We start from the raw sequence: 21240 nt of genomic DNA, 5'->3' as shown, positions 1-21240 counted from the left end.
AACTGTTTATACACGTCATACATCAATTCTGACCAATTCTTTGAAAGGAATTCATTTCTGACAATTACATGAGCCATAGTGATTGTGACCGTAAAAGCTCATTGTCAGTGTAATAGGTTGTAAAATGCCATATTTAGTTTTTAATGTAAACTGGCACATCCCCTATTTTTTTGTAATAATCTATGTAATTGATGTATTTTCACATGACATTTCACACATACAAGTACACAGTTAACTTGTTGTCAGACTGTCAAGTGTACCCGCGAGCGTACTATTCAACTGACAAGGAACAATAACAACTGCCGCAGCGCGTGACTGACAAGAAACAATAACAACTGCCGCAGCGCGTGAGACTGATGACAAGGAACAATAACAACTGCCGCAGCGCGTGAAACTGACAAGGAACAGTAACAACTGCCGCAGCGCGTGAGACTGATGACAAGGAACAATAACAACTGCCGCAGCGCGTGAAACTGACAAGGAACAGTAACAACTGCCGCAGCGCGTGAGACGTCAGTTGAATAGTTGGTCGTCGTTGCTTCTGCGGAGTACGTCTACCGGTTAAGTTAGGTTAGGTTGTTAGTAAAACAAAGAAAATAATGGCTAAATACGCATTATTTGACTTTGAAGACGAAGGGGCAGTAGAAATTGGGGAGTTATCATGGGTGGTTGGGCCAGTTAATTTAGGTGACCCGTTTGCTTTACACAAAGTAAACTGGCCCCAAAAAGGAAAGAAAATAACATGCCAAGGACGGATATTAGGAGTGAGTGGTAAGTAACACAACTTCTCTTATCCTTTCACTTTATTCAAAATATAACCATGTACATAAGACAACATTTCAAATATCACGTTAAACTGAAAAAAAGTTTAGTGTTCAGCTTAGCTGGCAAGCTAGACACTAGCTAGATGTTACTATGGAAACCGCAGATGTGCAGTGTTCTGTATGTAGGATGTGTGTTGAAGAAGATCCTGAAGACATTGACATTAGCTGACATTGTTTTCAGACAACAGACTGGAGTTAGTCAATACGATGACTAAGTACATTGGTGGAGATCAGCTGTCGAACCCGGAGCAGAAAGGGAAGGGAAAAAGAAAAAAACTAAAGAATGGCCGATATTCAGACGACGAAGTAGCGCTGGTTAGTGACGAGATTTTTGACATGAAGTACACTTGACTTGACACACACACACACACACACACACACACACACACACACACTATACCATCACTTTGCATGCTAGAAATTAATCATTACATTACATTTGGCTGACGCTTTTTAACCAGGAGAGCCAGAATAAAAGCTCCCTCCAGCTGTTCCATCGTCCTAGCACAGTTGCCGCCCTAACAAATTGCATTCATTGAAAAAACATATTGTATTGTGATTTACAGGATTCTCAGTTAAGTAAGTCTATGAAGATGAAGAAGAAGAAAAGAAAAGACACAGGTCTGCGGGTCTTAATGGAACTCAACAAACAAGGTATTTGTGTAGTGTTTTGGGATACCAACAAGGAGCACCCAAGTATTTAATTCCATAATTTTCAGTGTTCATCTCCGGTTCCACCTGTCTTGATGCAACCCTTAAAGGGATATGCCTTTAAGGGTTGCATCAAGACAGGTGGAACGTCATTGGGAATCCCCACCCCCGACTTCTTCAAACAAACCAGCGTGTTTTTGGAATCCAGATCTAGGAGGTCCGATTTGGAATCCAGGTCTAGGAGGAACAATCTACGAATGTACGGCATTCCAGAAGTCAAAGAAAAGGAAGACTTGGTCGTTTGTGGATAAATGGCTCTGGTCAGAATTATCAATTGATTGTGAGCTTCACATTCAATGCTCCCACAGAGTGCTTGCTGTGAGACCGAAAGTCGGTGACCCTCCAAGCTCAATAGTTCTGAAATTTCTCCAATACACAGAAAGAACTTTTCAAAAGCAAAGCGTGGGAAAAGAAAAACATTGAAATTGATGGCAACCGCATCTATGTTGACCACGACTAAAGTCAAGGACTTTTGCAAGAGCACAAAACATATTCAAATGTGAAAGCTACTTCGAAAAACAAAAGCATACGCTTCCACACTCCATTTGAAAAATGTGCATCCACTGGGCCAACTGCATTGATTTTCTTCCCTATTCGAAAGGCTCCAATCTACCGAAATTGCGGGAAACTCCAAGAGTCAGAGCTGACGAGACAAGCAGGTGAGCCAGAGAGAGGCTGGAGGAGTTTCGACGCAGTTCCAGTGAGATGCGCCCAGGGGAGAATGTCTGAGTGAGATCCATTACTCATGAGAGGAACCGAAAAGACAGTAAGCAGAGAGATAATCTCTGAAAATTAAATTGCAAGAGCTAAACCTGTCACGCCCATGGGATTTTCCCCATGTTTTTAGTTTTGTGTTATCATGTTTTGGTTTTTGAGTTCATGTTTTGCCATTTATTTTCCCCTCATTTCACATACCAGGTCATTAGTTGTCATTCACATCACCTGTTCATTGTCCCCAGCTGCACTCATTCACAATCACCCAGTTCCCTATTTAGGCTACGTGCCCACGACAACAGTAACTACAGATAAACGTAAAACATTTCGACAGATGTGCCTATCTTGCACACGGCGACGGCGTTTTTAGGAGTTCAAAACAGAGAAAACGCAAACGCCCTCCAGAGTGGAGATCTTGAAAACGATCCAACCTCTCGTCGCCGTAGGAACAGTTCAAAACGCAGAAGTGTGTTTTTTGCACACGTTAAGTGGGTAGTTCTCCGTTAACGACTCACATATCTCACTATATTTATTTTGGACACTCTCCCAATCCACATTATCCACTGCCTTCCTGGCTTTGTAGTTCAGTGTCGTGTTCAGGAGCAACTGGACCTCATCATCTGTCCAAACAAAGTTTGAAGGCGTACTGTTGTTGCCGCCGCGCTTCGCCATTTTCTTCCAACTGACGCGGAGGAAGTAGCCACAAAACAGGCATTTCTCATATTTATTAGTATATAACAATATAACTCATATAACAATACCAAAGGTATTGTTGCTACTGCCTCCTACGTCCGGTGCGTGCATACTACATCAGCAAACTGCGAGTTTTATGAGTTTTATACGTTTTCCCTGTTCCCATGGATAGACAGATATCCACCCCCAAGCGCTCGTGAGAACGCAGATAAATTGTGGAGGAAAAAAACGGACATCTGCGTTTATGCTTCAGAGCGTTGTCGTGGGCACGTAGCCTCAGTTTCCAGGCTCCCCTGTCCTTTTGTCACATCTTTACCTGATTTTCACCCCTCATGCCACGTATTCAAGTTAAGTCTTTTGTTTTTGTTAGTCATAGCCTTGTTTATGTCTTTTGTCCCACAGTTAAGTTTTTTTGTCCGCAGTCGTGTCCTACCAACCCACCCCGTCACGAGAAAAACCAAATGATTATTTGTAAACTGAATTGGGTTAAAGGTCAGCAGAAGATGATAAGGACTAATGCTTCCTTATCGAAAAGTTGGTTTGAGAGGCAGTCTATGCCATGGACATTCCTCGTAAAACTGACCAGTATTCTTGGAGTTGTATTATTAGGCTCTTTTCCCCCAAACAAAAAGGATGTCAATACTTAATAAGAGAGGTTGACATCCTTTCTTGGATGTCATTTACAGTTTATTTTATTAATATAACTCTAAGTTTATGTTATTACTTTGTGTTTTTTTGCTTAAAATTGTTCATGCTAATGTGACTGTTGGCCTAAGGGGAATTGAAGTTAAAAGTTGGCTGAAGTCAATGGATAGAAATGTAACATGAAGAAATCAAGGTAATGACCTTAAATGTTAACGGCCTAGGAAACTCATTTAAAAGAGCTGAAGTTATGAGAAAACTGAAAAAAAGAGAAAATAGAGAATTTTTTTTTTTTTTTTTTCTGCAAGAAACTCATTTATCACATGTTGAACATGAGAACCATACTTTGGGACTAATTCTTGGATTTTTTTTTTTTGGGCTTCAACTATCGGAAATAACTTCTTCTCCTTCAGAGATTCAGACCCAGTGGCTGGACAACTCCATGGAATTGTTTCCCAGGAAAATCCTGTTACATGACGGGGCTCAATTGTAAGAGTGGGTCATCCTATAACTGGAAGGTTGGCAGTTCAATTCCCACTCTCGCCACTCAAAGATTGGTGAACTGACAGCCGGAGGGGTGGCAGTCCACTTCCCTGCCACGACCGAAGTGCCCTTGAGCAAGGCATCGTACCCCCATGCTCCCTGGGCGCTGTGATTGGCTGCCCACCGCTCCAGTGTATGGCATCTGTCTCCATGAGTGTGTGACCCTGTGCATGTGTGTGTTCAACAGGTGCCAACCTTGATGAGTTAAATGCGGAGGACAAATTTTGTGTATTTCTCTGTACATGACAATAAATCTGATCTTAATCTTATAAATAAACCTGTTACGCTTTTAATGGTCTGCGTTGGGTCTTGCTTAAGGGTCCGCATTTCATTGCTGCTTCTGGCCCTGAAAAATGTCTAAATATGACATTTGTTGTGATTTGGCGCTTTATAAATAAAAGTGAACTTAACTGAAAATATGCAGGAGATTAAATCCCAACAGCAATATCTAGGTATGTTGAAAAACTTTATTTTGTACAATTCTAGTCAAACCAACATGTTAACATGTATTTTAAAAGTCAATTTTTGTTTGGACCTAGAATAATTAAACTTTATCTAGTATCATGTAAATGTCTTCAATGTAAAAGTAAACATGTAGCCACAGGACAAAGCTGCAAGACACATAAGCTACTTACCTTATTTTTAACATACTTTTACAACTGCGGTTTAGGTGCTTTTTTTGTTGTCTAAAAGCCTATCGTGACATTACCATGTTTCTCCAAATATGAACAAAGCAAAAACAAGAAAAAAAAAATCTCAGAGGTGAAATACCATTAGATACAAACTGAAATACTGATTCTCTTGACATCACTCACATGTATATTTAGCCTGACATCTCCAAACAAATGTGTGACGGTGCAATCTGCCAAATGAAACATGATCTCTTAGGTCTGTCTGGTTCTCAAGCTAATACACATGAACCCACTGAGGAATAGGCACAAACACATATTTCAACTTTGATCTATGCTTTTTTTCTGATTTAGAACGGTACTCTCATTCCTTGGCCATGAATTGACCAGTTTCAGACCATTCTAACAAACAAATTAACAACTTGAAAATGTCTGTTACAAGGAGAGCACGCCCATGCATTTACACAGTAATCAACCACTGTACGACACAGGCCAACAAACTTCAACACAACATTGTGAAGAGCATGGTCTCCTTTGTTTAATATAGCCCACATGTACACTGCATAGTAATAATATTGAAAGATGCATGGAAATCTGTGACATTTTAAAACTAAAATGATACCACCCCACACTGAAAGTATACTATAAAGAACATCTGACTAACAACTTGTTTGGTTGTTATCAGATGTCCTATTCCCGTACAATGAACAGCATTAGCTTATCTCCAATATTTCAACAATAAAAAATGTTTATACCATTTATGTCTATCATATGTAATGCAACTGATACACCTGCTCTTCTATTGTGTTGGAGGGGATCCCCTTCATAATAGCACTTAGGACTGACCTTTGAACATTAGCAGTGTGGTGTTGGCAGTTACACTGAGTATAAATGTGATCCATGTCGGTCTTACTGTTTCTTCCATAAAAACAGATGTTCACTAACATCTTGGCTAAAACCAGAGCTTTACTAAACATCCACCGTTTAATTTATTTAAGGTAAAAATCTAAAGGTGAATGACAAATAAACGTCTTGTAAAAATGTAATTAGTGGATGGGAAGTGAAATATGTCCTGGTCAGTAATCCTTTTCTCTTGTTTGTCAACACGACAGAGATATGAAAGCCATAAAAGAATATCTCTTATTAATGTGGACCAAAACACAGCTGTGACTCAAACTTGGAGGAGAAGCTGATGTTTCCTGCACTCATCCAGCAGAGCATGATGGGAGCAATTTTCCAAAACAATCTCACACTCACACACAAACACACACGTGACCGAAGATGCATGCTCTGAAACTCAGTTTTATATTCCACCACATTGCTGTATTGTACACACTTTGTGCCTTTAAACACACACACGAGCTTGCACAGCTTTTCTCAGGAAGCGACTGTCACTTTCACTTATTGTGTACAGCTCAACCCAAAGCAAGCCCTCAGAAATGAAGGTTCTCCTCATTGGAACCGGGCTTTGGCCCCCCATAAGAACTACTGGTCTTAAAAAGGTTAATGACAATACCAGAAAAGATACAAATGATTCAACACAAACATGTGTATGCGCACACACTTACTCTCTGATGGGTAAAGGGGCTGCATATCGATCTTGTGCACCTCCTTGGCGTAATACTCTTCCTCGCTCCGCTGCCTCTCGCACGTCGCGGCCCGCTCGTTGGCCTTCTCCTGCAACAGATCTCGAGTGCTGTTGTAAATGGCGACAATGTCCCGGGACACCTCCTCTGGCTCTGGGAAGTCATCGGGAGGGCTCGTGAGTTTCAGCTTGCTGAGGATCTGCCCTCGGATGGCCTCGATCCGCTTTTTCCTGAACTGTTTCACGTCAAGCGTGCTGCATGTGGACAGACTGAGAGTCACAGCAGCGATGTTTAAGGTGAGGAAAAGACTGACTATAAGCACGTTCATCTTCTCAGCCAGCCTTCCCAACTTCTTGGAAAAGAAGAAGTTGACAGTTCACAAAGCCTGGGAGCTTTTAACGAACGGTTCTGTTGAAGTTCTGGCTGCTCCGTACCTCCACTAAAAAGGTACACTCTGCTACTGTCGGCACGTGTGGGATCACTGTGCAGCACAACAGGACAACAACAACCAAGTGTCGGACCTCTTTCACTCTCTCGGTCGATGGCTTGGGTTGTTTCCAGGCTAACGCGAGCACACGGTCTGAGTGCGTAAAGGCGCAAATGACTGCTGCAACATCTGGACGCGCGCCCGCAAAACGGATCTGGAGAGTCTGCAGATGAGGAAAGGGAAGTGCCGTCAGCAAGACTGGCAGCTTTGTAGTCCGTGGGAATGTCCTCACCTCCTAAGCATTACAGCACTCGGCTTGCAACTCTCCAAATGAAATTCCCCAACAACAGTCCGGGCTCCGAGGTGTCTGTCTGTCTGTCTGTTTGTCTGTCAGGCTGCACTCCTCATATGTTGGGAATTTTCCCCTAAAGACAGACAGTGTTTACCCAAACATCTCAAATCCAAACTGAGAGCTGGCGTTCAGCGGGTCAAAGTTTTTCAAGTTTTGCGTTCGCCTTACAAGATCAAATATCCACTCAAAGCCGTGACTTTAAAGGGGAAAAACGTCATCCTCTGGGTGCTCTTTAAAGAAACTTAACAAACGGCTCGGAGTTTGCTGTCGGATAGGACTGTCGAGCGTTCTTTATGCGTCTTTCTTCCGTGCATGAAGGGAACGGCTCGTCCCCTCACTGCTGCAGCAATGCTCTCCCCTCTGCCACCTTTAAACCAGGATCGTGCTCGTCACTTTTCGGAGCCGATGACTCCTTCATTTCTACCGTATGAGACCATTTATTTTAAGCTGACCACTCGTTCTGTTTGCCCTGCCAAATGGGGCAGCGCTGCATCGTCTGGCACACTGGCTCCTCTCACGTCAGGACGCACGGTCCTAAAGCCGGTTAACGTGACGTGCCCTTCCTCAGATACTGCAGACAAGTTTCAGACTCAGACCTAATGTATCTACGACTAACAATGACCTCTATTCAACGTAAATGTCATTAGAATTTGACTTTAGCTTTACTTAGCTCAGCAGAGATCTCTGGTTTATCATTCAAATGTGATTTGATTGAACTTTCCTTTTTTTAATCAAGTGTATCTGTGTGTCTTCGGTAATAGGCTGAGAGAGAGAGAGAGAGAGAGAGAGATTGTTTGTGAAGACCACTTGAAATTGTATGTTGAAGAGTTGAGTATTGCCTTTGTAACCAATTCTTCTTGTAAACTCACATTACTTGTAGATTTTTTATTTTTTTTTGACTTGAACTTTATTAGTTTTCCATAAAGAAAAATACACAACAGTTCCAGATTAACATAACACAAACTTTGGCATTGGTAAATCTTCTGGACTCTCCATAGCATGTGCCAATACGATAATAAAGATTACTTAATAGAAATAAAATTACTTAATAAAAAGAAAAAGAGTCAAATAAATAATAATAATAATCATAACTAAATAAAATAAACGACAATAACATCAACTACCACTAACCAAAAATCTACGTATATAAATTAACTTAAAAAATGCCCTACCCACAGAAACAATTAAATAATTATAGCATTACAGTATATTCAGATCATCAAATTAAGTTTGAGCTGAGATGCCATTTACCCACATAGGAATTTACAATTTTTTCTAAAACTTTGTGAACTAATGACCAGTACTCTTGAATTTTTGGACACTCATTAGTTACACTCATTACTTGTAGATTTTTAAAATCTACAAGTAATGTGAGTCTTCACAAACAAACTCTCTCTCTCAGCCTATTAATATATATATATATATATGAACCTATACCTTACACTGTCATGTCCTGGGCTAAGTATGTGATTATTAAAAACATTAAATTAGGCTCTTGTGTGCACAAAGGTTTCAGTTTGATATTTGAATAGTGCAATAAGGGGCCACAAGAGCAGACCATCTTAAAGTCCTGTCAGATGATCCTGTCCGCAAAAAGGACACGGTAGTAATTCAAGTATCTATCAAATTCTAACTAAACTGACCACAGCAATTAATAAAGGTGAACTTTTTAACTTTAATTCATTTTTATCACAGTAGTCAGAATATTGAACAAAAACGCTACTCAATTCATTAATACTTTATCAATCCCTGTAGGTAAGTTAGATTGCTACAGAATAGATAACTGTAATAGATAGGTTATTCTGATAAAAAAAAGATAATAAAATCAGTTAATATATTAAATTGAAGGACCTTTGGAAAGTTCAAGTGGAGCAGAGAGAGGTGTAGTAGAAATCGTCAGAGATCACGGAAAATGAACTTTGCCATGGTTATATATAAAACTGATGTAATCAAGTTACCAGCAGAAATCATTCCAGCAGCATAACAGTGTGAAAAATAGCATACAGGGACCTCTTCAATAATTTCTGGGTGTGTGGGCATTTGCAATATGTCTGTCTGAATGTGTGAATGTGGGAGGGTATTTCCTGATGCCCCTCTGTCAATTTTCAGTCTGAGTGTATGTCTACAGCCAAGCACACTGGGTGGTCTCACATTCAATATTGTGAATGCTTCCTCGCTCAGGGATTTAGTTTAAATACATCACTAATAATGTGTCCCAGCGCACCCGTAGATGAATCTACACACTGACCACTTGCCCAGTGAGTCCTAGGAACAGGGTGGGCGACTATCAAGAATAGTTTGGCAACAGCACAGAGAGAAGGCAACCGGGGCAGCAAGGGGTAGCTGCCCAACCCAAGCAAGCTACAAATTGACCCATAGAGAAAAACCCCAAGGGGTGCCCAAGATGGGTGATGAGCACCCCAGTAGGACAGATCTGATGATGGTGACCATTGATTATGACAAGCAGATGCGTTGATGGCAAGGTCTGCAAGAAAAATCAGGGCCTAAAAATCCATCATGCCCAGATAAAATGCTCGATACGAGAGAGTGCAGCACAGGAGCCTGATGAGACACAGGAGGAGCCCGGCCCAGAGACTATTCACAGAGCCCAGAACCTCCAAGTGCCCCACACACCTACTTCAGTAAGAGTAGTCCAGCAACATCAGATCAAGTGGCCACCAATAAATCATAACAGGTTGTGGCAGCAGTTTTATGAGGATACATCCAGTCTCAGCCATTTAACAGCAAAGGGATTTGCAGAAGGCAGATTCCAGAACCTGGTGACCATTATTACAAACTTTGTTGATGGGAGGTTTGGAGTTGAGAAATCCAAAACATTCAAGTCAAACATTCCCCTCAAGAAACATATAGTGCACAATATCCAGAAACTATGGAAAGTGCTGTGAAGGCTGACGAAAACAATTAAAGGCAGCAGCTGAGGATATCACAAAATCTGAGGAGTTTGGTTTGGAGGACCCAAACATGGAAAACAGCAGTCCAGTGGCAACAGTTGAATAACTACATTTTTTATTGAAAAAACAAACAAAAAGCACTGCTGAGCCAGAATACCAAGAACTAGTTTTAAGATACAAAAGACTAAATCATTAAAACAACATTACAATTGAAAAAAATGAGCAACAGAGAACTGGAAAATAGAGAATTGATGAAAACAAGGTAATGGCAGTAATGCCCAAGATCTGACAGGGTAGAACAAAACCAAGTAGCTTCCATCCGGGGGACCTGATGAGAAAAGTGAGTGCAATTGTGACTGATTAACAACAGGTGAGTGTGGAAGAGAGCCTGGGGAACTTGGGAAAACTAGGGGTAATGACAAGATCTAAACACAAATGACAAAGTACCAATTAACATAAAAACAAAAAAAAGAAACCACAGAAAAGACTTGAAAACAAAAGGACAAAAATCAAAACAAAACAAAATATGGATCATGATAGAGGAGGAGAAGCTCCTTCTCACTGCGCTCTGTCATATCATCAGGAAGAAGCTCGTGACCCTGTGCAGATCCGAATGGCACAGGAGGCGTAGGGTTGAGACAGGCAGAAAGGGAGCCTCCATTTTATCCAATCCCTTTGGCTTTACAAAGCAGTTGTTAAGGCAGAAGTGTCTTGATTGCTCCAAGTAAGAGGTAGATCTCTTCCTGCCCAACACTATGAGCGATTCAGACAGGCAGAAGGAACTAGGTCCACAGATAGCCCTCTTGGATGTAACAGTAACTCTAGTGGAACACCTGAGAGCCTACCTGGAAAGAAGTTCAGGAGGTGGTAATAGCAGCAAGAGCCAGTTCTCCTCCTGGTCCCGGTCAAGAACCTTTTAAGGTGTACAGGCACTTCCCAGGGTCCCTCCAAATCCTTTGGACGAATCTGCTAGTGATTTAGAGAAGCTGTGCCATTGCAGAACAGGCGCTGCCGACGGAGGACACTTGGATTACTAAAGAGGAGAATTTAACCAAGCTGGGACAATTTCGAACCATCTAACTTCTCAGTGTGGTGGGAAAGATCTTTAGCTTACTAGGCAGAAGGATGACAGACTTTCTCCTCAAGAACAAGTACATTGATACATCAGTATTGAAAGGCATCATTCTCAAAGTGCCAGGGTGTCTGGAACACACTGGAGTGGTCCCACAGCTAATCAGGGAGGCATGAGAGGGCAATGGGAGACCTAGGAGTGCTTTGGTTGGACCTCATGAATGGATATAAATCAAACTAATTTCTTGGGCTAGTATGAGCTTTAAAGGAACAGTTCACTATTTAAGACCTTGAGTCCCAGTTCCAGCTTGTTTATCAAGAATAAGAAATGAGGAGACCATTTTCACAACAATAGGTCATTTCTATCCATTTTGGCTGTTTTCTCTGGTCCATCCTGCTGCTACAGACAGGGTTCCATTGGGCACTCTGTTCAATGTCCTTAAAACAAAACTAATGTTAATTTTAAAGAAAAGGTCAACTCACCGGGTGGTTAGTGGTATTAAAAAAAAAAAATGTCAGCGCATTTTATGGTTTTCCATCCGTGTAATCCGTGTTCTTTGCTGTTCAGGAACTATTTTTCATGCTAAATCACGACACACGTAAACATCCGCTCTATATTTGAGTCTGAGGCTCTAGCCCTGGCGCAGTGATCTGACAGTGAAAGTGAAAGTGAAAAGTCTTCCAAACGGAATACAATTGGATTACAAAATGCTAAATAAAGCAAGAAATAATTTTTATTTCGCAATGCAATTTTTTTTGGGACACACAGGAACATCCACGAAACCCGGTGAGTTGACCTTTTCTTTAAAATTAACATTAGTATTGTTTTAAGGACATTGAACAGAATGCCCAATGGAACCCTGTCTGTAGCAGCAGGATGGACCAGCGAAAACAGCCAAAATGGATAGAAATAGTGAACTGTTCCTTTAAAGCAATAAAATCCAGATCCATGGTCCTGAAGAAGGGAAAAAATGAAGGGAAAAGTTTCTCTTTCTCAATGGGTGGTGTAGCTGATAGTTATTATGTATCATTTTTTATGGAATTATTGTCATTTGGTACATGCTTTAAGCGTCTAGGAAACATCCGAAGACCAGAATTAATTCCTCCTTTACACTGCACGCAGCCAACAAGGTAATTAATGTGTTTTGTCTGTATTTTACTTAGCCAAGTACTTTCCATGTTTATGTTTACTATGCTGATGCTATCATCAATGCTATGTGTGTATTTCATAGTTTTCACAGTGGACTTGGATGAAGCTTCAAATAAACCAGTATCAAGAAAGCCACTTGTGTTGTTCGTGCCTCGAGGGAGTCTTGTAGAGAAAAAGGAGTCGGACTCACCTTTGTAGCCTCTTATGGGGAATTTATTGAACAGACCGTCACCGAGACATGGACATTTCAGCAAGCATGGAAATTCCCAATGTGGAGGGGGCGTGGTGCATCGGCTGCAGGAGGGAGGTGTGGAGAGAGCTCAGGGGAGCAGCACCAGGTGAGTGATTAGTACACCAGCATCCACTTGTCTAATCACTCTCCTCCTTTATAAACACAGTAGCGTGCTGGAGCTCAGGGGGAGAGAAGGAGAGCAAGCTTGCATGAAGCCAAGGAAAGAGGCCTGTGCAGAAGAAACACCACTGGATTGTTGTCACAAATAAAAGCATTGACGTACCGTCAGAAAGTCTCGCAGTCCTACTTTGCTGAAAGAACCCGCAGTGGCATCAAACGCCACACTCTTGATATCATTCTGTGTGTATGTGGCCCAATCCTAATCTCTATCTGGCGCCTGCTGTCTGAGAATGCTTCTACAGCTTCGTCATTGTGTAGATAGAGTTCATTCTGGTCCTAAACAATATGTGGTTCGAGCAGTGTCAAGGCCCTGCTACTCCCTACAGGAGTCATAGTGAAAACTTAGACTGTTCATCAGCGCCAGGGACTAATTAACAACGCGGCAAGTTCAATGGATCGCCTTTTTCTGCAGTTCGATATCCTGCAATGTATGTTACGTTTACCATTCTGGCAATTGAAGTTGCAGTAGTGGATATTTTAAGTTTGATAACTAATGAACATTGCCAAGACCAAACTGAAGATGTAAAAGCAGATTCTGCTGATGGTCACCAAGAGGAATCTCTGGAACCTAGGACTGGGAGGAGTCAGAACCTTTACAGAAAAGGGTAAAGAAATGTGTGAAGGAAAAATTTAAGAGCTTCTACAAAGGTTCAACTACAAATATGGAGGTTGCATTTTAAAGCAGCCAAGCAGCCATTATCACAATCAACAGAGCCTTTATAATTATAGAATGCGCCGCTGAGGGTGGCAGCTCGTTGGAGTGGCTCTGTACCTCACATTGAGATTTTTTCTTTTTTCTAAATTTCATTCCTGTTTTTTCTTGGAAGAAATTGCATTTTTTGGACAACTGTTCCTTCCTGCCTTGGATGCTGTGCAGCTGGATTGATTTTTCCCAATACTTTTGTATATTTTGCTCTTTTGTTATGATGCATAACCATAGCAACAGGGTGGTTTACAACAGGGAGCAGCTGATTAACATTGGAAAAGCAGAAATAATTCGACAACTGAAGCCAGAAATCCCAGTGGAATTGAAAAGGAGGCGTCGTGGATGCAGAGCAGGAGCAAAGAGGAGAGAAAGAAAAAAGAAGTTCAAACCATCTCTGCCATCCGTCATCATGGGCAATGTAAGATCGATGGCTAACAAGTTGGATGAACTTCTAGCCTTGACAAGGACTCAGCAAGAATATCGGGAATGTAGCATAATGTGTTTTACTGAGACATGGCTGCAGGATCATATCCCCGACTCCAGCGTCTCTCTGCCGGGCTTCCTGACTGTACAAGCAGATCGAGATTTAAAGAGTAGCAGGAAAAGGAAAGGGGTTAAATCAGATCACAACCTTGTTTTTCTCTGTTTAGCATATAAACCCCTTGTCCAGAGACTACCTGTCACAAAAAGGACTGTTAGAAAGTGGTCACAGGAAGCTGAAGAAGCCTTACAGGGTTGTTTTGATGCAACCAATTGGATTTCTCTTTGTAAGCCACATGGAGAGGACATTAATGCCATGACTGAGTGTGTGACTGACTATACGCAGTGTCTGCTGTGGAATCCTTCAGGTTTCTGGGCCCCACAATCTCTCAGGACCTGAAGTGGGAGACCAACACAGTCACTACCATCAAAAAGGCACAGCAGAGGTTGTACTTCCTGCGGCAGCTCAGGAAGCTCAACCTACCTAAGGAGCTGCTGATCCAGTTTTACACCACCATTGTTCAGTCTGTTCTCTGTTCATCCATCACCGTTTGGTTCGGATCAACCACCAAACAGGAAAAAAACAGACTGCAACGTGACAATAAGGTCTGCAGAGAAGATTATTGGTGTCAGCCTGCCCTCCATCCACGATCTGTACCTGTCCAGAGTCAGGAAACGGGCAGGTTACATCTCTGCAGACCCATCACACCCTGGACACAAACTGTTTAAACTCCTCCCTTCTGCAAGGCGCTACAGAACTCTGTACGCCAAAACAACAAGACACAGGAACAGTTTCTTCCCTCAGGCTGTCTCTGTGTTAAACAGCTAAAACCGGACTTCAGTGTTTCATCCTTGCACCATGCACCAATTTGCACTTCTGATTTAATCTTGTTCTATGTCTATTTTTTTGTAATTGTTGCACTAAAGAGAGTGAGGTGTAACCGGAGTCAAATTCCTCGTGTGTGTCCACATACCTGGCAATAAAAAGCGATTCTGATTCTGATTCTGATTCTGATATAAACTTCTGTGTGGACAACACCATCCCCACCAGAACAGTGAGATGCTTCCCTAATAACAAACCCTGGATCACCAGTGAGCTAAAGGAACTATTGAACAAGAAAAAAATAGCCTTTAGGAAGCGAGACAGGGAGTTACTGAGGAGTATACAGAAGCAGCTCAAAGTCAAGATCAGAGCGAGCAAGGAGGTGTATAGAAAGAAGCTTGAGAGTAAACTGCAGAGGAACAATATCAGAGATGTGTGGTCAGGAATGAAGAAGATCACAGGCCTCAAACAGAGGGAGGATCGGATGGATGGAAGTCTGGACAGAGCAAATGAGCTGAACACATTCTTCAACAGGTTCAGTTCAGGAACAAGCTCACCATCCTCCCCTCCTGTTCCCAGCCAAAGAGACATCCCACCCTCCTCTGACCCACAGCTTTCCTGTAACATCTCCACCTCCACCTCAGCCATGGATTCTTCTACTTCCACTAGTTTGTCTTCAACCAAATCAGGAGATGCTCCTGTCCCCTTTGCCTCCCCCTCCCACTTTTCTGTTTCTAGAAGTCAGGTGAAGAGGCAGTTGGAGAGACTGAACCGGAACAAGGCTGCAGGTCCAGATGGTGTCAGCCCCCGAGTCCTGAAGGCCTGTGCAGAGCAGCTCTGTGGGATTCTGCAACACCTTTTCAACCTTAGCTTGACCCAAGAGAAGATACCACTGTTGTGGAAGACATCCTGTCTGGTTCCGGTACCAAAGAAAACTCACCCTTCAGACGTCAATGACTACAGACCTGTTGCCCTGACATCCCACATCATGAAGGTCCTGGAGAGACTCCTGTTGACCCACCTGTGTAAGCAAACCAGCACATATCAGGACCCCCTGCAGTTTGCTTATCGCCATGGAGTTGGAGTTGAAGACACTATCATATACCTGCTTCAACAAACCCACTGTCATCTGGACAAAGCAGGCAGCACTGTGAGGATCATGTTCTTTGATTTCTCCAGTGCATTTAACACAATTCAGCCTGATCTGCTTCGTCTGAAACTCCAGAAGACTAAGGTGGAGGCCTCAACAATCACCTGGATTAATGACTACCTGACAAACAGACCACAGTTTGTCAGACTGAAGAACTGTGTGTCTAACCAGGTGATCAGCAGCACAGGAGCACCACAGGGGACTGTACTCTTACCATTCCTTTTCACTCTGTACACTTCAGACTTCCAGTACAAGTCAGACTCCTGTCATCTACAGAAATATTCAGATGACTCTGCAGTTTTCGGGTGTGTCAGAGATGGACAAGAAGCTGAGTACAGAGAGCTGGTGGACCGCTTTGTGGCATGGTGTGGGAACAATCATCTCATCTTGAATGTTAACAAAACAAAGGAGATGATTGTAGATTTCAGGAGAAACAGGGTCAGATCAAACCCTGTTTCCATCATGGGAGAAGAAGTGGAGGTGGTTGAGGAATATAAATACCTTGGTGTTCATGTGGACAACAGACTGGACTGGAGACACAACAGTGAAGCCATCTACAAGAAAGGACAGAGCAGACTGTACTTCTTGAGGAAGCTAAGGTCCTTCAAGGTTTGCAACAAGATGTTGCAGATCTTCTACAAGTCTGTTGTTGAGAGGGTCATTTCCTCTTGCGTCATCTGTTGGGGCAGCAGCATCAGAACCAGCGACCTAAAAAGACTCAACAACCTGATAAAGAAGGCTGGTTCTGTTCTGGGGACGACTGTGGAACCTCTGGAGACAATAATGCAAAGAAGGATTTTGCATAAAATCAAGAGAATTATGGACAACCCTGAACATCCTCTCCATGAGACTGTTATCGGAAAACAGAGTCTCTTCAGTCAAAGGCTTCTTCAGTTTGGATGCAAAACGGACCGCTACAGGAAATCTTTCCTGCCCACAGCCATCAGCATCTATAATAACTCCTTGATTTAATTGAGTTACATCAACATTTAATTTCCCTCTGGGATAAATAAAGTATTTTTGAATTGAATTGAATTATCTGATGATCTGCTTCAAGATATTATTGGTAATGTCATAGGGCTTTCTGCAGATGTCCTGCGCAGTTATGACGAACTGCGCAGGAGTCACACCTCCAGATCAGGACACGCGTCAAAGCGTGTATCTGTGTGTAGGGATTTTGAAGTTCATTGTTGCCAGCGCTTCAAGTCGACTGGGCGGAAAGATTCCAGAACAAGAGCAAGAGTGGCCACAACCAGTCTCTCTCTTCAATTCGAGTGGCAGTAAATCAGGTTCTGTGCTTTCTAACTTGAGAGGTGCCCCTTAACATTCAAGCCAATCTACAGTGTGGCGACAAGAAGCTGCTGCTGAAGTTGCTGCCAGGCAAGCAGTTCTGAAAGTGCTACAAGAACAAGAAAAGGAAAAACTGGAAATACAGCACTTAGAAGCAGAAGCTAAGAGAAAGGTAGCAGATGAAGAGGCAGCAGCCATGAAGCATCGCTGAGAGCGGGAAGAACAAGAAGCTAAAATAAGAGCTAAACGAGAAGAAGAACATTCAGCTCTACAAAAGACTCTTGATGAGAAGAGGATAAATATTCTGCAGTTAGAGGCAATGCAAAGTCTTAATGCTGCACAAACAATAATACATGTGTATGATCAGATGAAGAGTGTAGAAGGGCAGAGACAAGACACTGTAAAAGAAAGTGTAAGACAAGAGAGATGAGAAGATAATCAAGGTTCTGCTCCAACAAGACAACCGCTAAATATACCTAACAACCACTGAGAGTCCTCAGCCAGAAAAACTCTGAAAAACACTAAATAAGTAAAAGATTAATGATCCAGAAAACTTCAAAAGACACACTGTAAAACTTTAACATCTGGTGGCACTTTGGTAAGGAGAGCGTGGGGGTTTGGCATCCCCACACACTGTACCTGCAACACTGAATACTCTCAAATCAAGCAGTAACCTGAACTTGGATTTCTCTATTTTACATCTGTTAATATTGGAGTGTCACACTCACTATGTGCTTTAACTAATAACTCTGCTTGTATTAATCCAAGCTAATTAAATTCAGTTTTATCTACTGTATATTGCTCCAAATCCCAACAAACATCATCTCAAGGCACTTAGTCCCTCAACAATTTTACTCGCTCCCTCTTTTTTTGTTTGTTTTCTGACTAATTTGGAAAAAATTGGAATTCCTTTTAACTCTATTGTCTTACTCTTGGTACGCAGAGTTTTATTTTGGACCATGAATTGTTTGTTACATGTATGTTAGCATCTCCTTCAACACATCACTTTTTACCTGATTTTATCTGATTTATGTGTTCTTTGGTTTGCTATAACAGCCTGTGGTTTTGCTACCAATAATACATCAACATTTTTAACAGGATAATTAAAAAGCACCGATAAACAATTTAACTTCTGAAACAGTTTTTTAAAAATTGTGGCTTTTAGTCGGAAACTTTTGTTTTTCCTGTTTGCTTGAATATTGTAAGCTTTATTATTATTATTAAAATATACACACTGGGGAGAACACCAGATTTTTGTTTCTAATCTTGTTTTATAAAAAGAAAAAACATATCTCCCTGATAAATTGTTAGGTGTCTAATTGGAATAAATATTTGTATTGTATTCCATTTTAAAGTCTGGCCCTGCGCAGGTATCCAGCGGGCCTCTCGCTCCACGCTGCAGAGGCTGGCCTTGGTCACGCTGAGCATCAGAGTTTCCTCCTGGTCTTTGGCAGTTTCTATAATGTCCAAGTTCATCACAGGTCCAGCATGCTCCTGTGGGTCTCTGCACACCTGGTATGGCTCTCTTAGGCCCCTCAAGGCTGTTATAGATGTCACCCCCCTGAAGTCACTTGTTTTCACTTCCTTCATTCTATGTGTGATGTTTATGGTTGGATTCACAGTCTCTGGCTCTCCCTCTGAGGCCTTTGTTCTGCTTGCAATCATCCCAGATTGCAGCTCAAAAAGCAATTAATTGTTAGCCCGATACTTTCATTGGCAGCCCAAGAACAAGCTGGAGAAATCTTAAGCTAAACAAAGTATTTATTCGTGGTCACATGTAAAGTATGGCAGTGCTGGACTCGGAGTGACAGAGCCCTCGCAGGGCCTCCGTCAGCCCGAGCCCCGATATCCGGAAACTTTTCATATTTATGTTCACCTTTATCTCACAGAGGTTGTACTTACACGCAACCGAGTATAATTGGCCAGTTATTAGTGACATGAGCAGACCACGTTGGATGAGAGAAACAACGTGTGTGTGTGTGTTGTTTCAGGCGTGTATCTACTGTCCCAGACCTATCTGACCTAATAGAGACGCTTTATCTGACCCAGTTATTTATCCCGCTAGGTCTTCTTTGAAGTCTTGGACATACATTGCGTTTGAGCAGAATGGAAAAGTACAAACTAGGAACATAGGTTATTTAGTAAAATACAGAATATGAATACATAATGTATAAGAACAAAGCCAATTATAACATTTCCCCCTTTTGGCATGATTTTATCATGTCAAATAAATGAGGTAGGAATGTTATATTCTGCATTGTGTCACACCTGTTAGCGGCAGCCAATTTAGCAGGCCCCCAAACTGCTAGTGGCCACTTACCTTGAAGTGCAGCACAACCAGATAGGAGATCTTTGTTATCCCCCTTTTGATATAACTTCACCATGTGAGCTTTTATGTGTAAGCTGTTCTTCTTTGCGATAATCAGCAGCAAGCAAGTCACCATTGCACATGCATGTGGAAATAATAAAACAGTTCTAATGCGTTAGCTAAACCTTTTATATCAGGAGTGTTTATCATGATGCCAGGAACAGAACCTGTTTGCTAGAATAGTTCAACCTTCATTACTCAACTGATCATAACTCTGCAATGAGCACATTAATTAAAAAGCTAGAAGTATCACGCCTCTACGTGTATGCAAGGACTATATGTATGAATCTTTTAATATTCAATATTTTCATTAAAATATCGGCCTGAAATGTTATATCTGGCAGAGTGTATATGTCTCAATAGAAAATCAGTATTTTACTTTACTACTTGTTGTTGAAGTTGAAGTAAACTCGTAAAATTAGATTTACTAAGTTAAGTTAAAGGGACATTATGTAATTTCTTCCCCCATCTAGTGTTTCAATTTTATTTTATTTTATAAATTTGCTCTCTAGCGCCTCGCGTTTTCAAATGTGCGTTGCAACTTCTTGAACTACGGCAGGCGGTATGTGTCAAGATTCAAGAAGCTATAGCTTCAGACTCAAGGTCCATACAAACAAAAAGACATCAAGACACACAGTACAAAGGATTACATAACACACATACAACAACACTATAAATACATTTGACAGATAACATGTCAGATAACATAAGTTGACATAGCCTTTGGTGTGCAAATCATATTCTGGAAAATACCGGAAGTGACGTTGACGCAGCGTTAGCGTTAGCAGCAGTGTGTAGTTGCTATCTGGATGTTCTTTTAAATAAACTCCCGGTAAACTTACAAACTTTCTAATGCCTCGTTTTGTGAGTTAAGAGCCTATGTGTACTACGGCAGAAGTTTGGTAACAATCAATGTATTATTAGTGGGATAATTTACGAGATAAAATCTATTTACCATTAGCGGCGGTAGCGGACGTGACGTCAAAATTACGTCATTTCCGCTTCCAGGCCTGGCGTTGGAGATACGTCCCCTACCCGGGAACCATGTATTAAATTGATTTTTGGAACAGGGAGATGGAATAGGGGCTTGCTCCGTCCACTCCACGCATCGACCTGGTATTGCAGTATCTCCAGGAACGGTGCACTAAAAAAAAATAAAAAATTTAAATTTTAAAATTTAAAAAAAAATCTCATTGGGGAAAACGCTATTCGAAGTGCTTTATGTCCCTCTCGGCACTTCGTCGTTTTTCATAGACCGGAAGGACATGGCAGCCTCCATAGAGCTTGCCCGCTCTATGTAGATACAGACAAGTTATTCTTCACTCAGGAGGATAAGTGAGATTTTTGACAGAGATAATTTTAAACCAATGAGGACTAATTTATGAATGAATATGTTGATTTGAGCTAATAAATGACTTAATATATTACATAGTGTCCCTTTAAAGCCGCACTATGCAACTTTTTCATGGTCATAAAATTGCTTGGCAATCATCCGATTGCTTGGCTGACCCGTTCCGATGAAAACGGTGACATTTCCATCTCCATCTGGTGGCCCTAGCCCGAAACAGCGCTTGCAACTTTGCCTGTGGCGCCGCGTGCTTTGTTTACCTCTGGAAGTCTCGCGACACACGAGAGCCGAGAACTACTGCTTCATGGCAGGTCTAAAGGGCTCTGAGCCGAGCCAGGGAGCCTGATAAGACACACCCCCTCTCCATTAGCTGTCGACGGCTAAATTGAATGCGGTTAGCTTCTAGAGT

General features: G+C 41.8%; 1 protein-coding gene, 1 long non-coding RNA gene and 1 pseudogene across 2 annotated transcripts in view; 2 read left to right on the top strand and 1 right to left on the bottom strand.

Moving 5' to 3' along the window:
* Nucleotides 1-7631, bottom strand: part of tgfb2 (transforming growth factor, beta 2) — a 123970-nt gene extending 116339 nt beyond the window's left edge. Inside the window, exon 1 of the mRNA XM_075464758.1 lies at nucleotides 6325-7631. Within this exon, the coding sequence (XP_075320873.1) occupies nucleotides 6325-6670 (346 nt within the window). The 5' untranslated portion in view covers nucleotides 6671-7631. The remainder of the gene's footprint in view (nucleotides 1-6324) is intronic.
* On the top strand, nucleotides 517-1523 carry LOC142379669 (uncharacterized). The gene is made up of 3 exons (XR_012769789.1): nucleotides 517-771; nucleotides 1006-1139; nucleotides 1391-1523. It is a non-coding gene; the product is annotated as an uncharacterized LOC142379669 (long non-coding RNA).
* Nucleotides 7632-20480: 12849 nt separating the features above from the next.
* LOC142380936 (U2 spliceosomal RNA) lies at nucleotides 20481-20633 on the top strand (annotated as a pseudogene).
* Nucleotides 20634-21240: the final 607 nt, after the last annotated feature.

Source organism: Odontesthes bonariensis, chromosome 5, assembly GCF_027942865.1.
Source record: "Odontesthes bonariensis isolate fOdoBon6 chromosome 5, fOdoBon6.hap1, whole genome shotgun sequence".
Taxonomy (NCBI): Eukaryota; Metazoa; Chordata; class Actinopteri; order Atheriniformes; family Atherinopsidae; genus Odontesthes; species Odontesthes bonariensis.
This window is presented reverse-complemented; position numbering and strand designations above follow the sequence as displayed.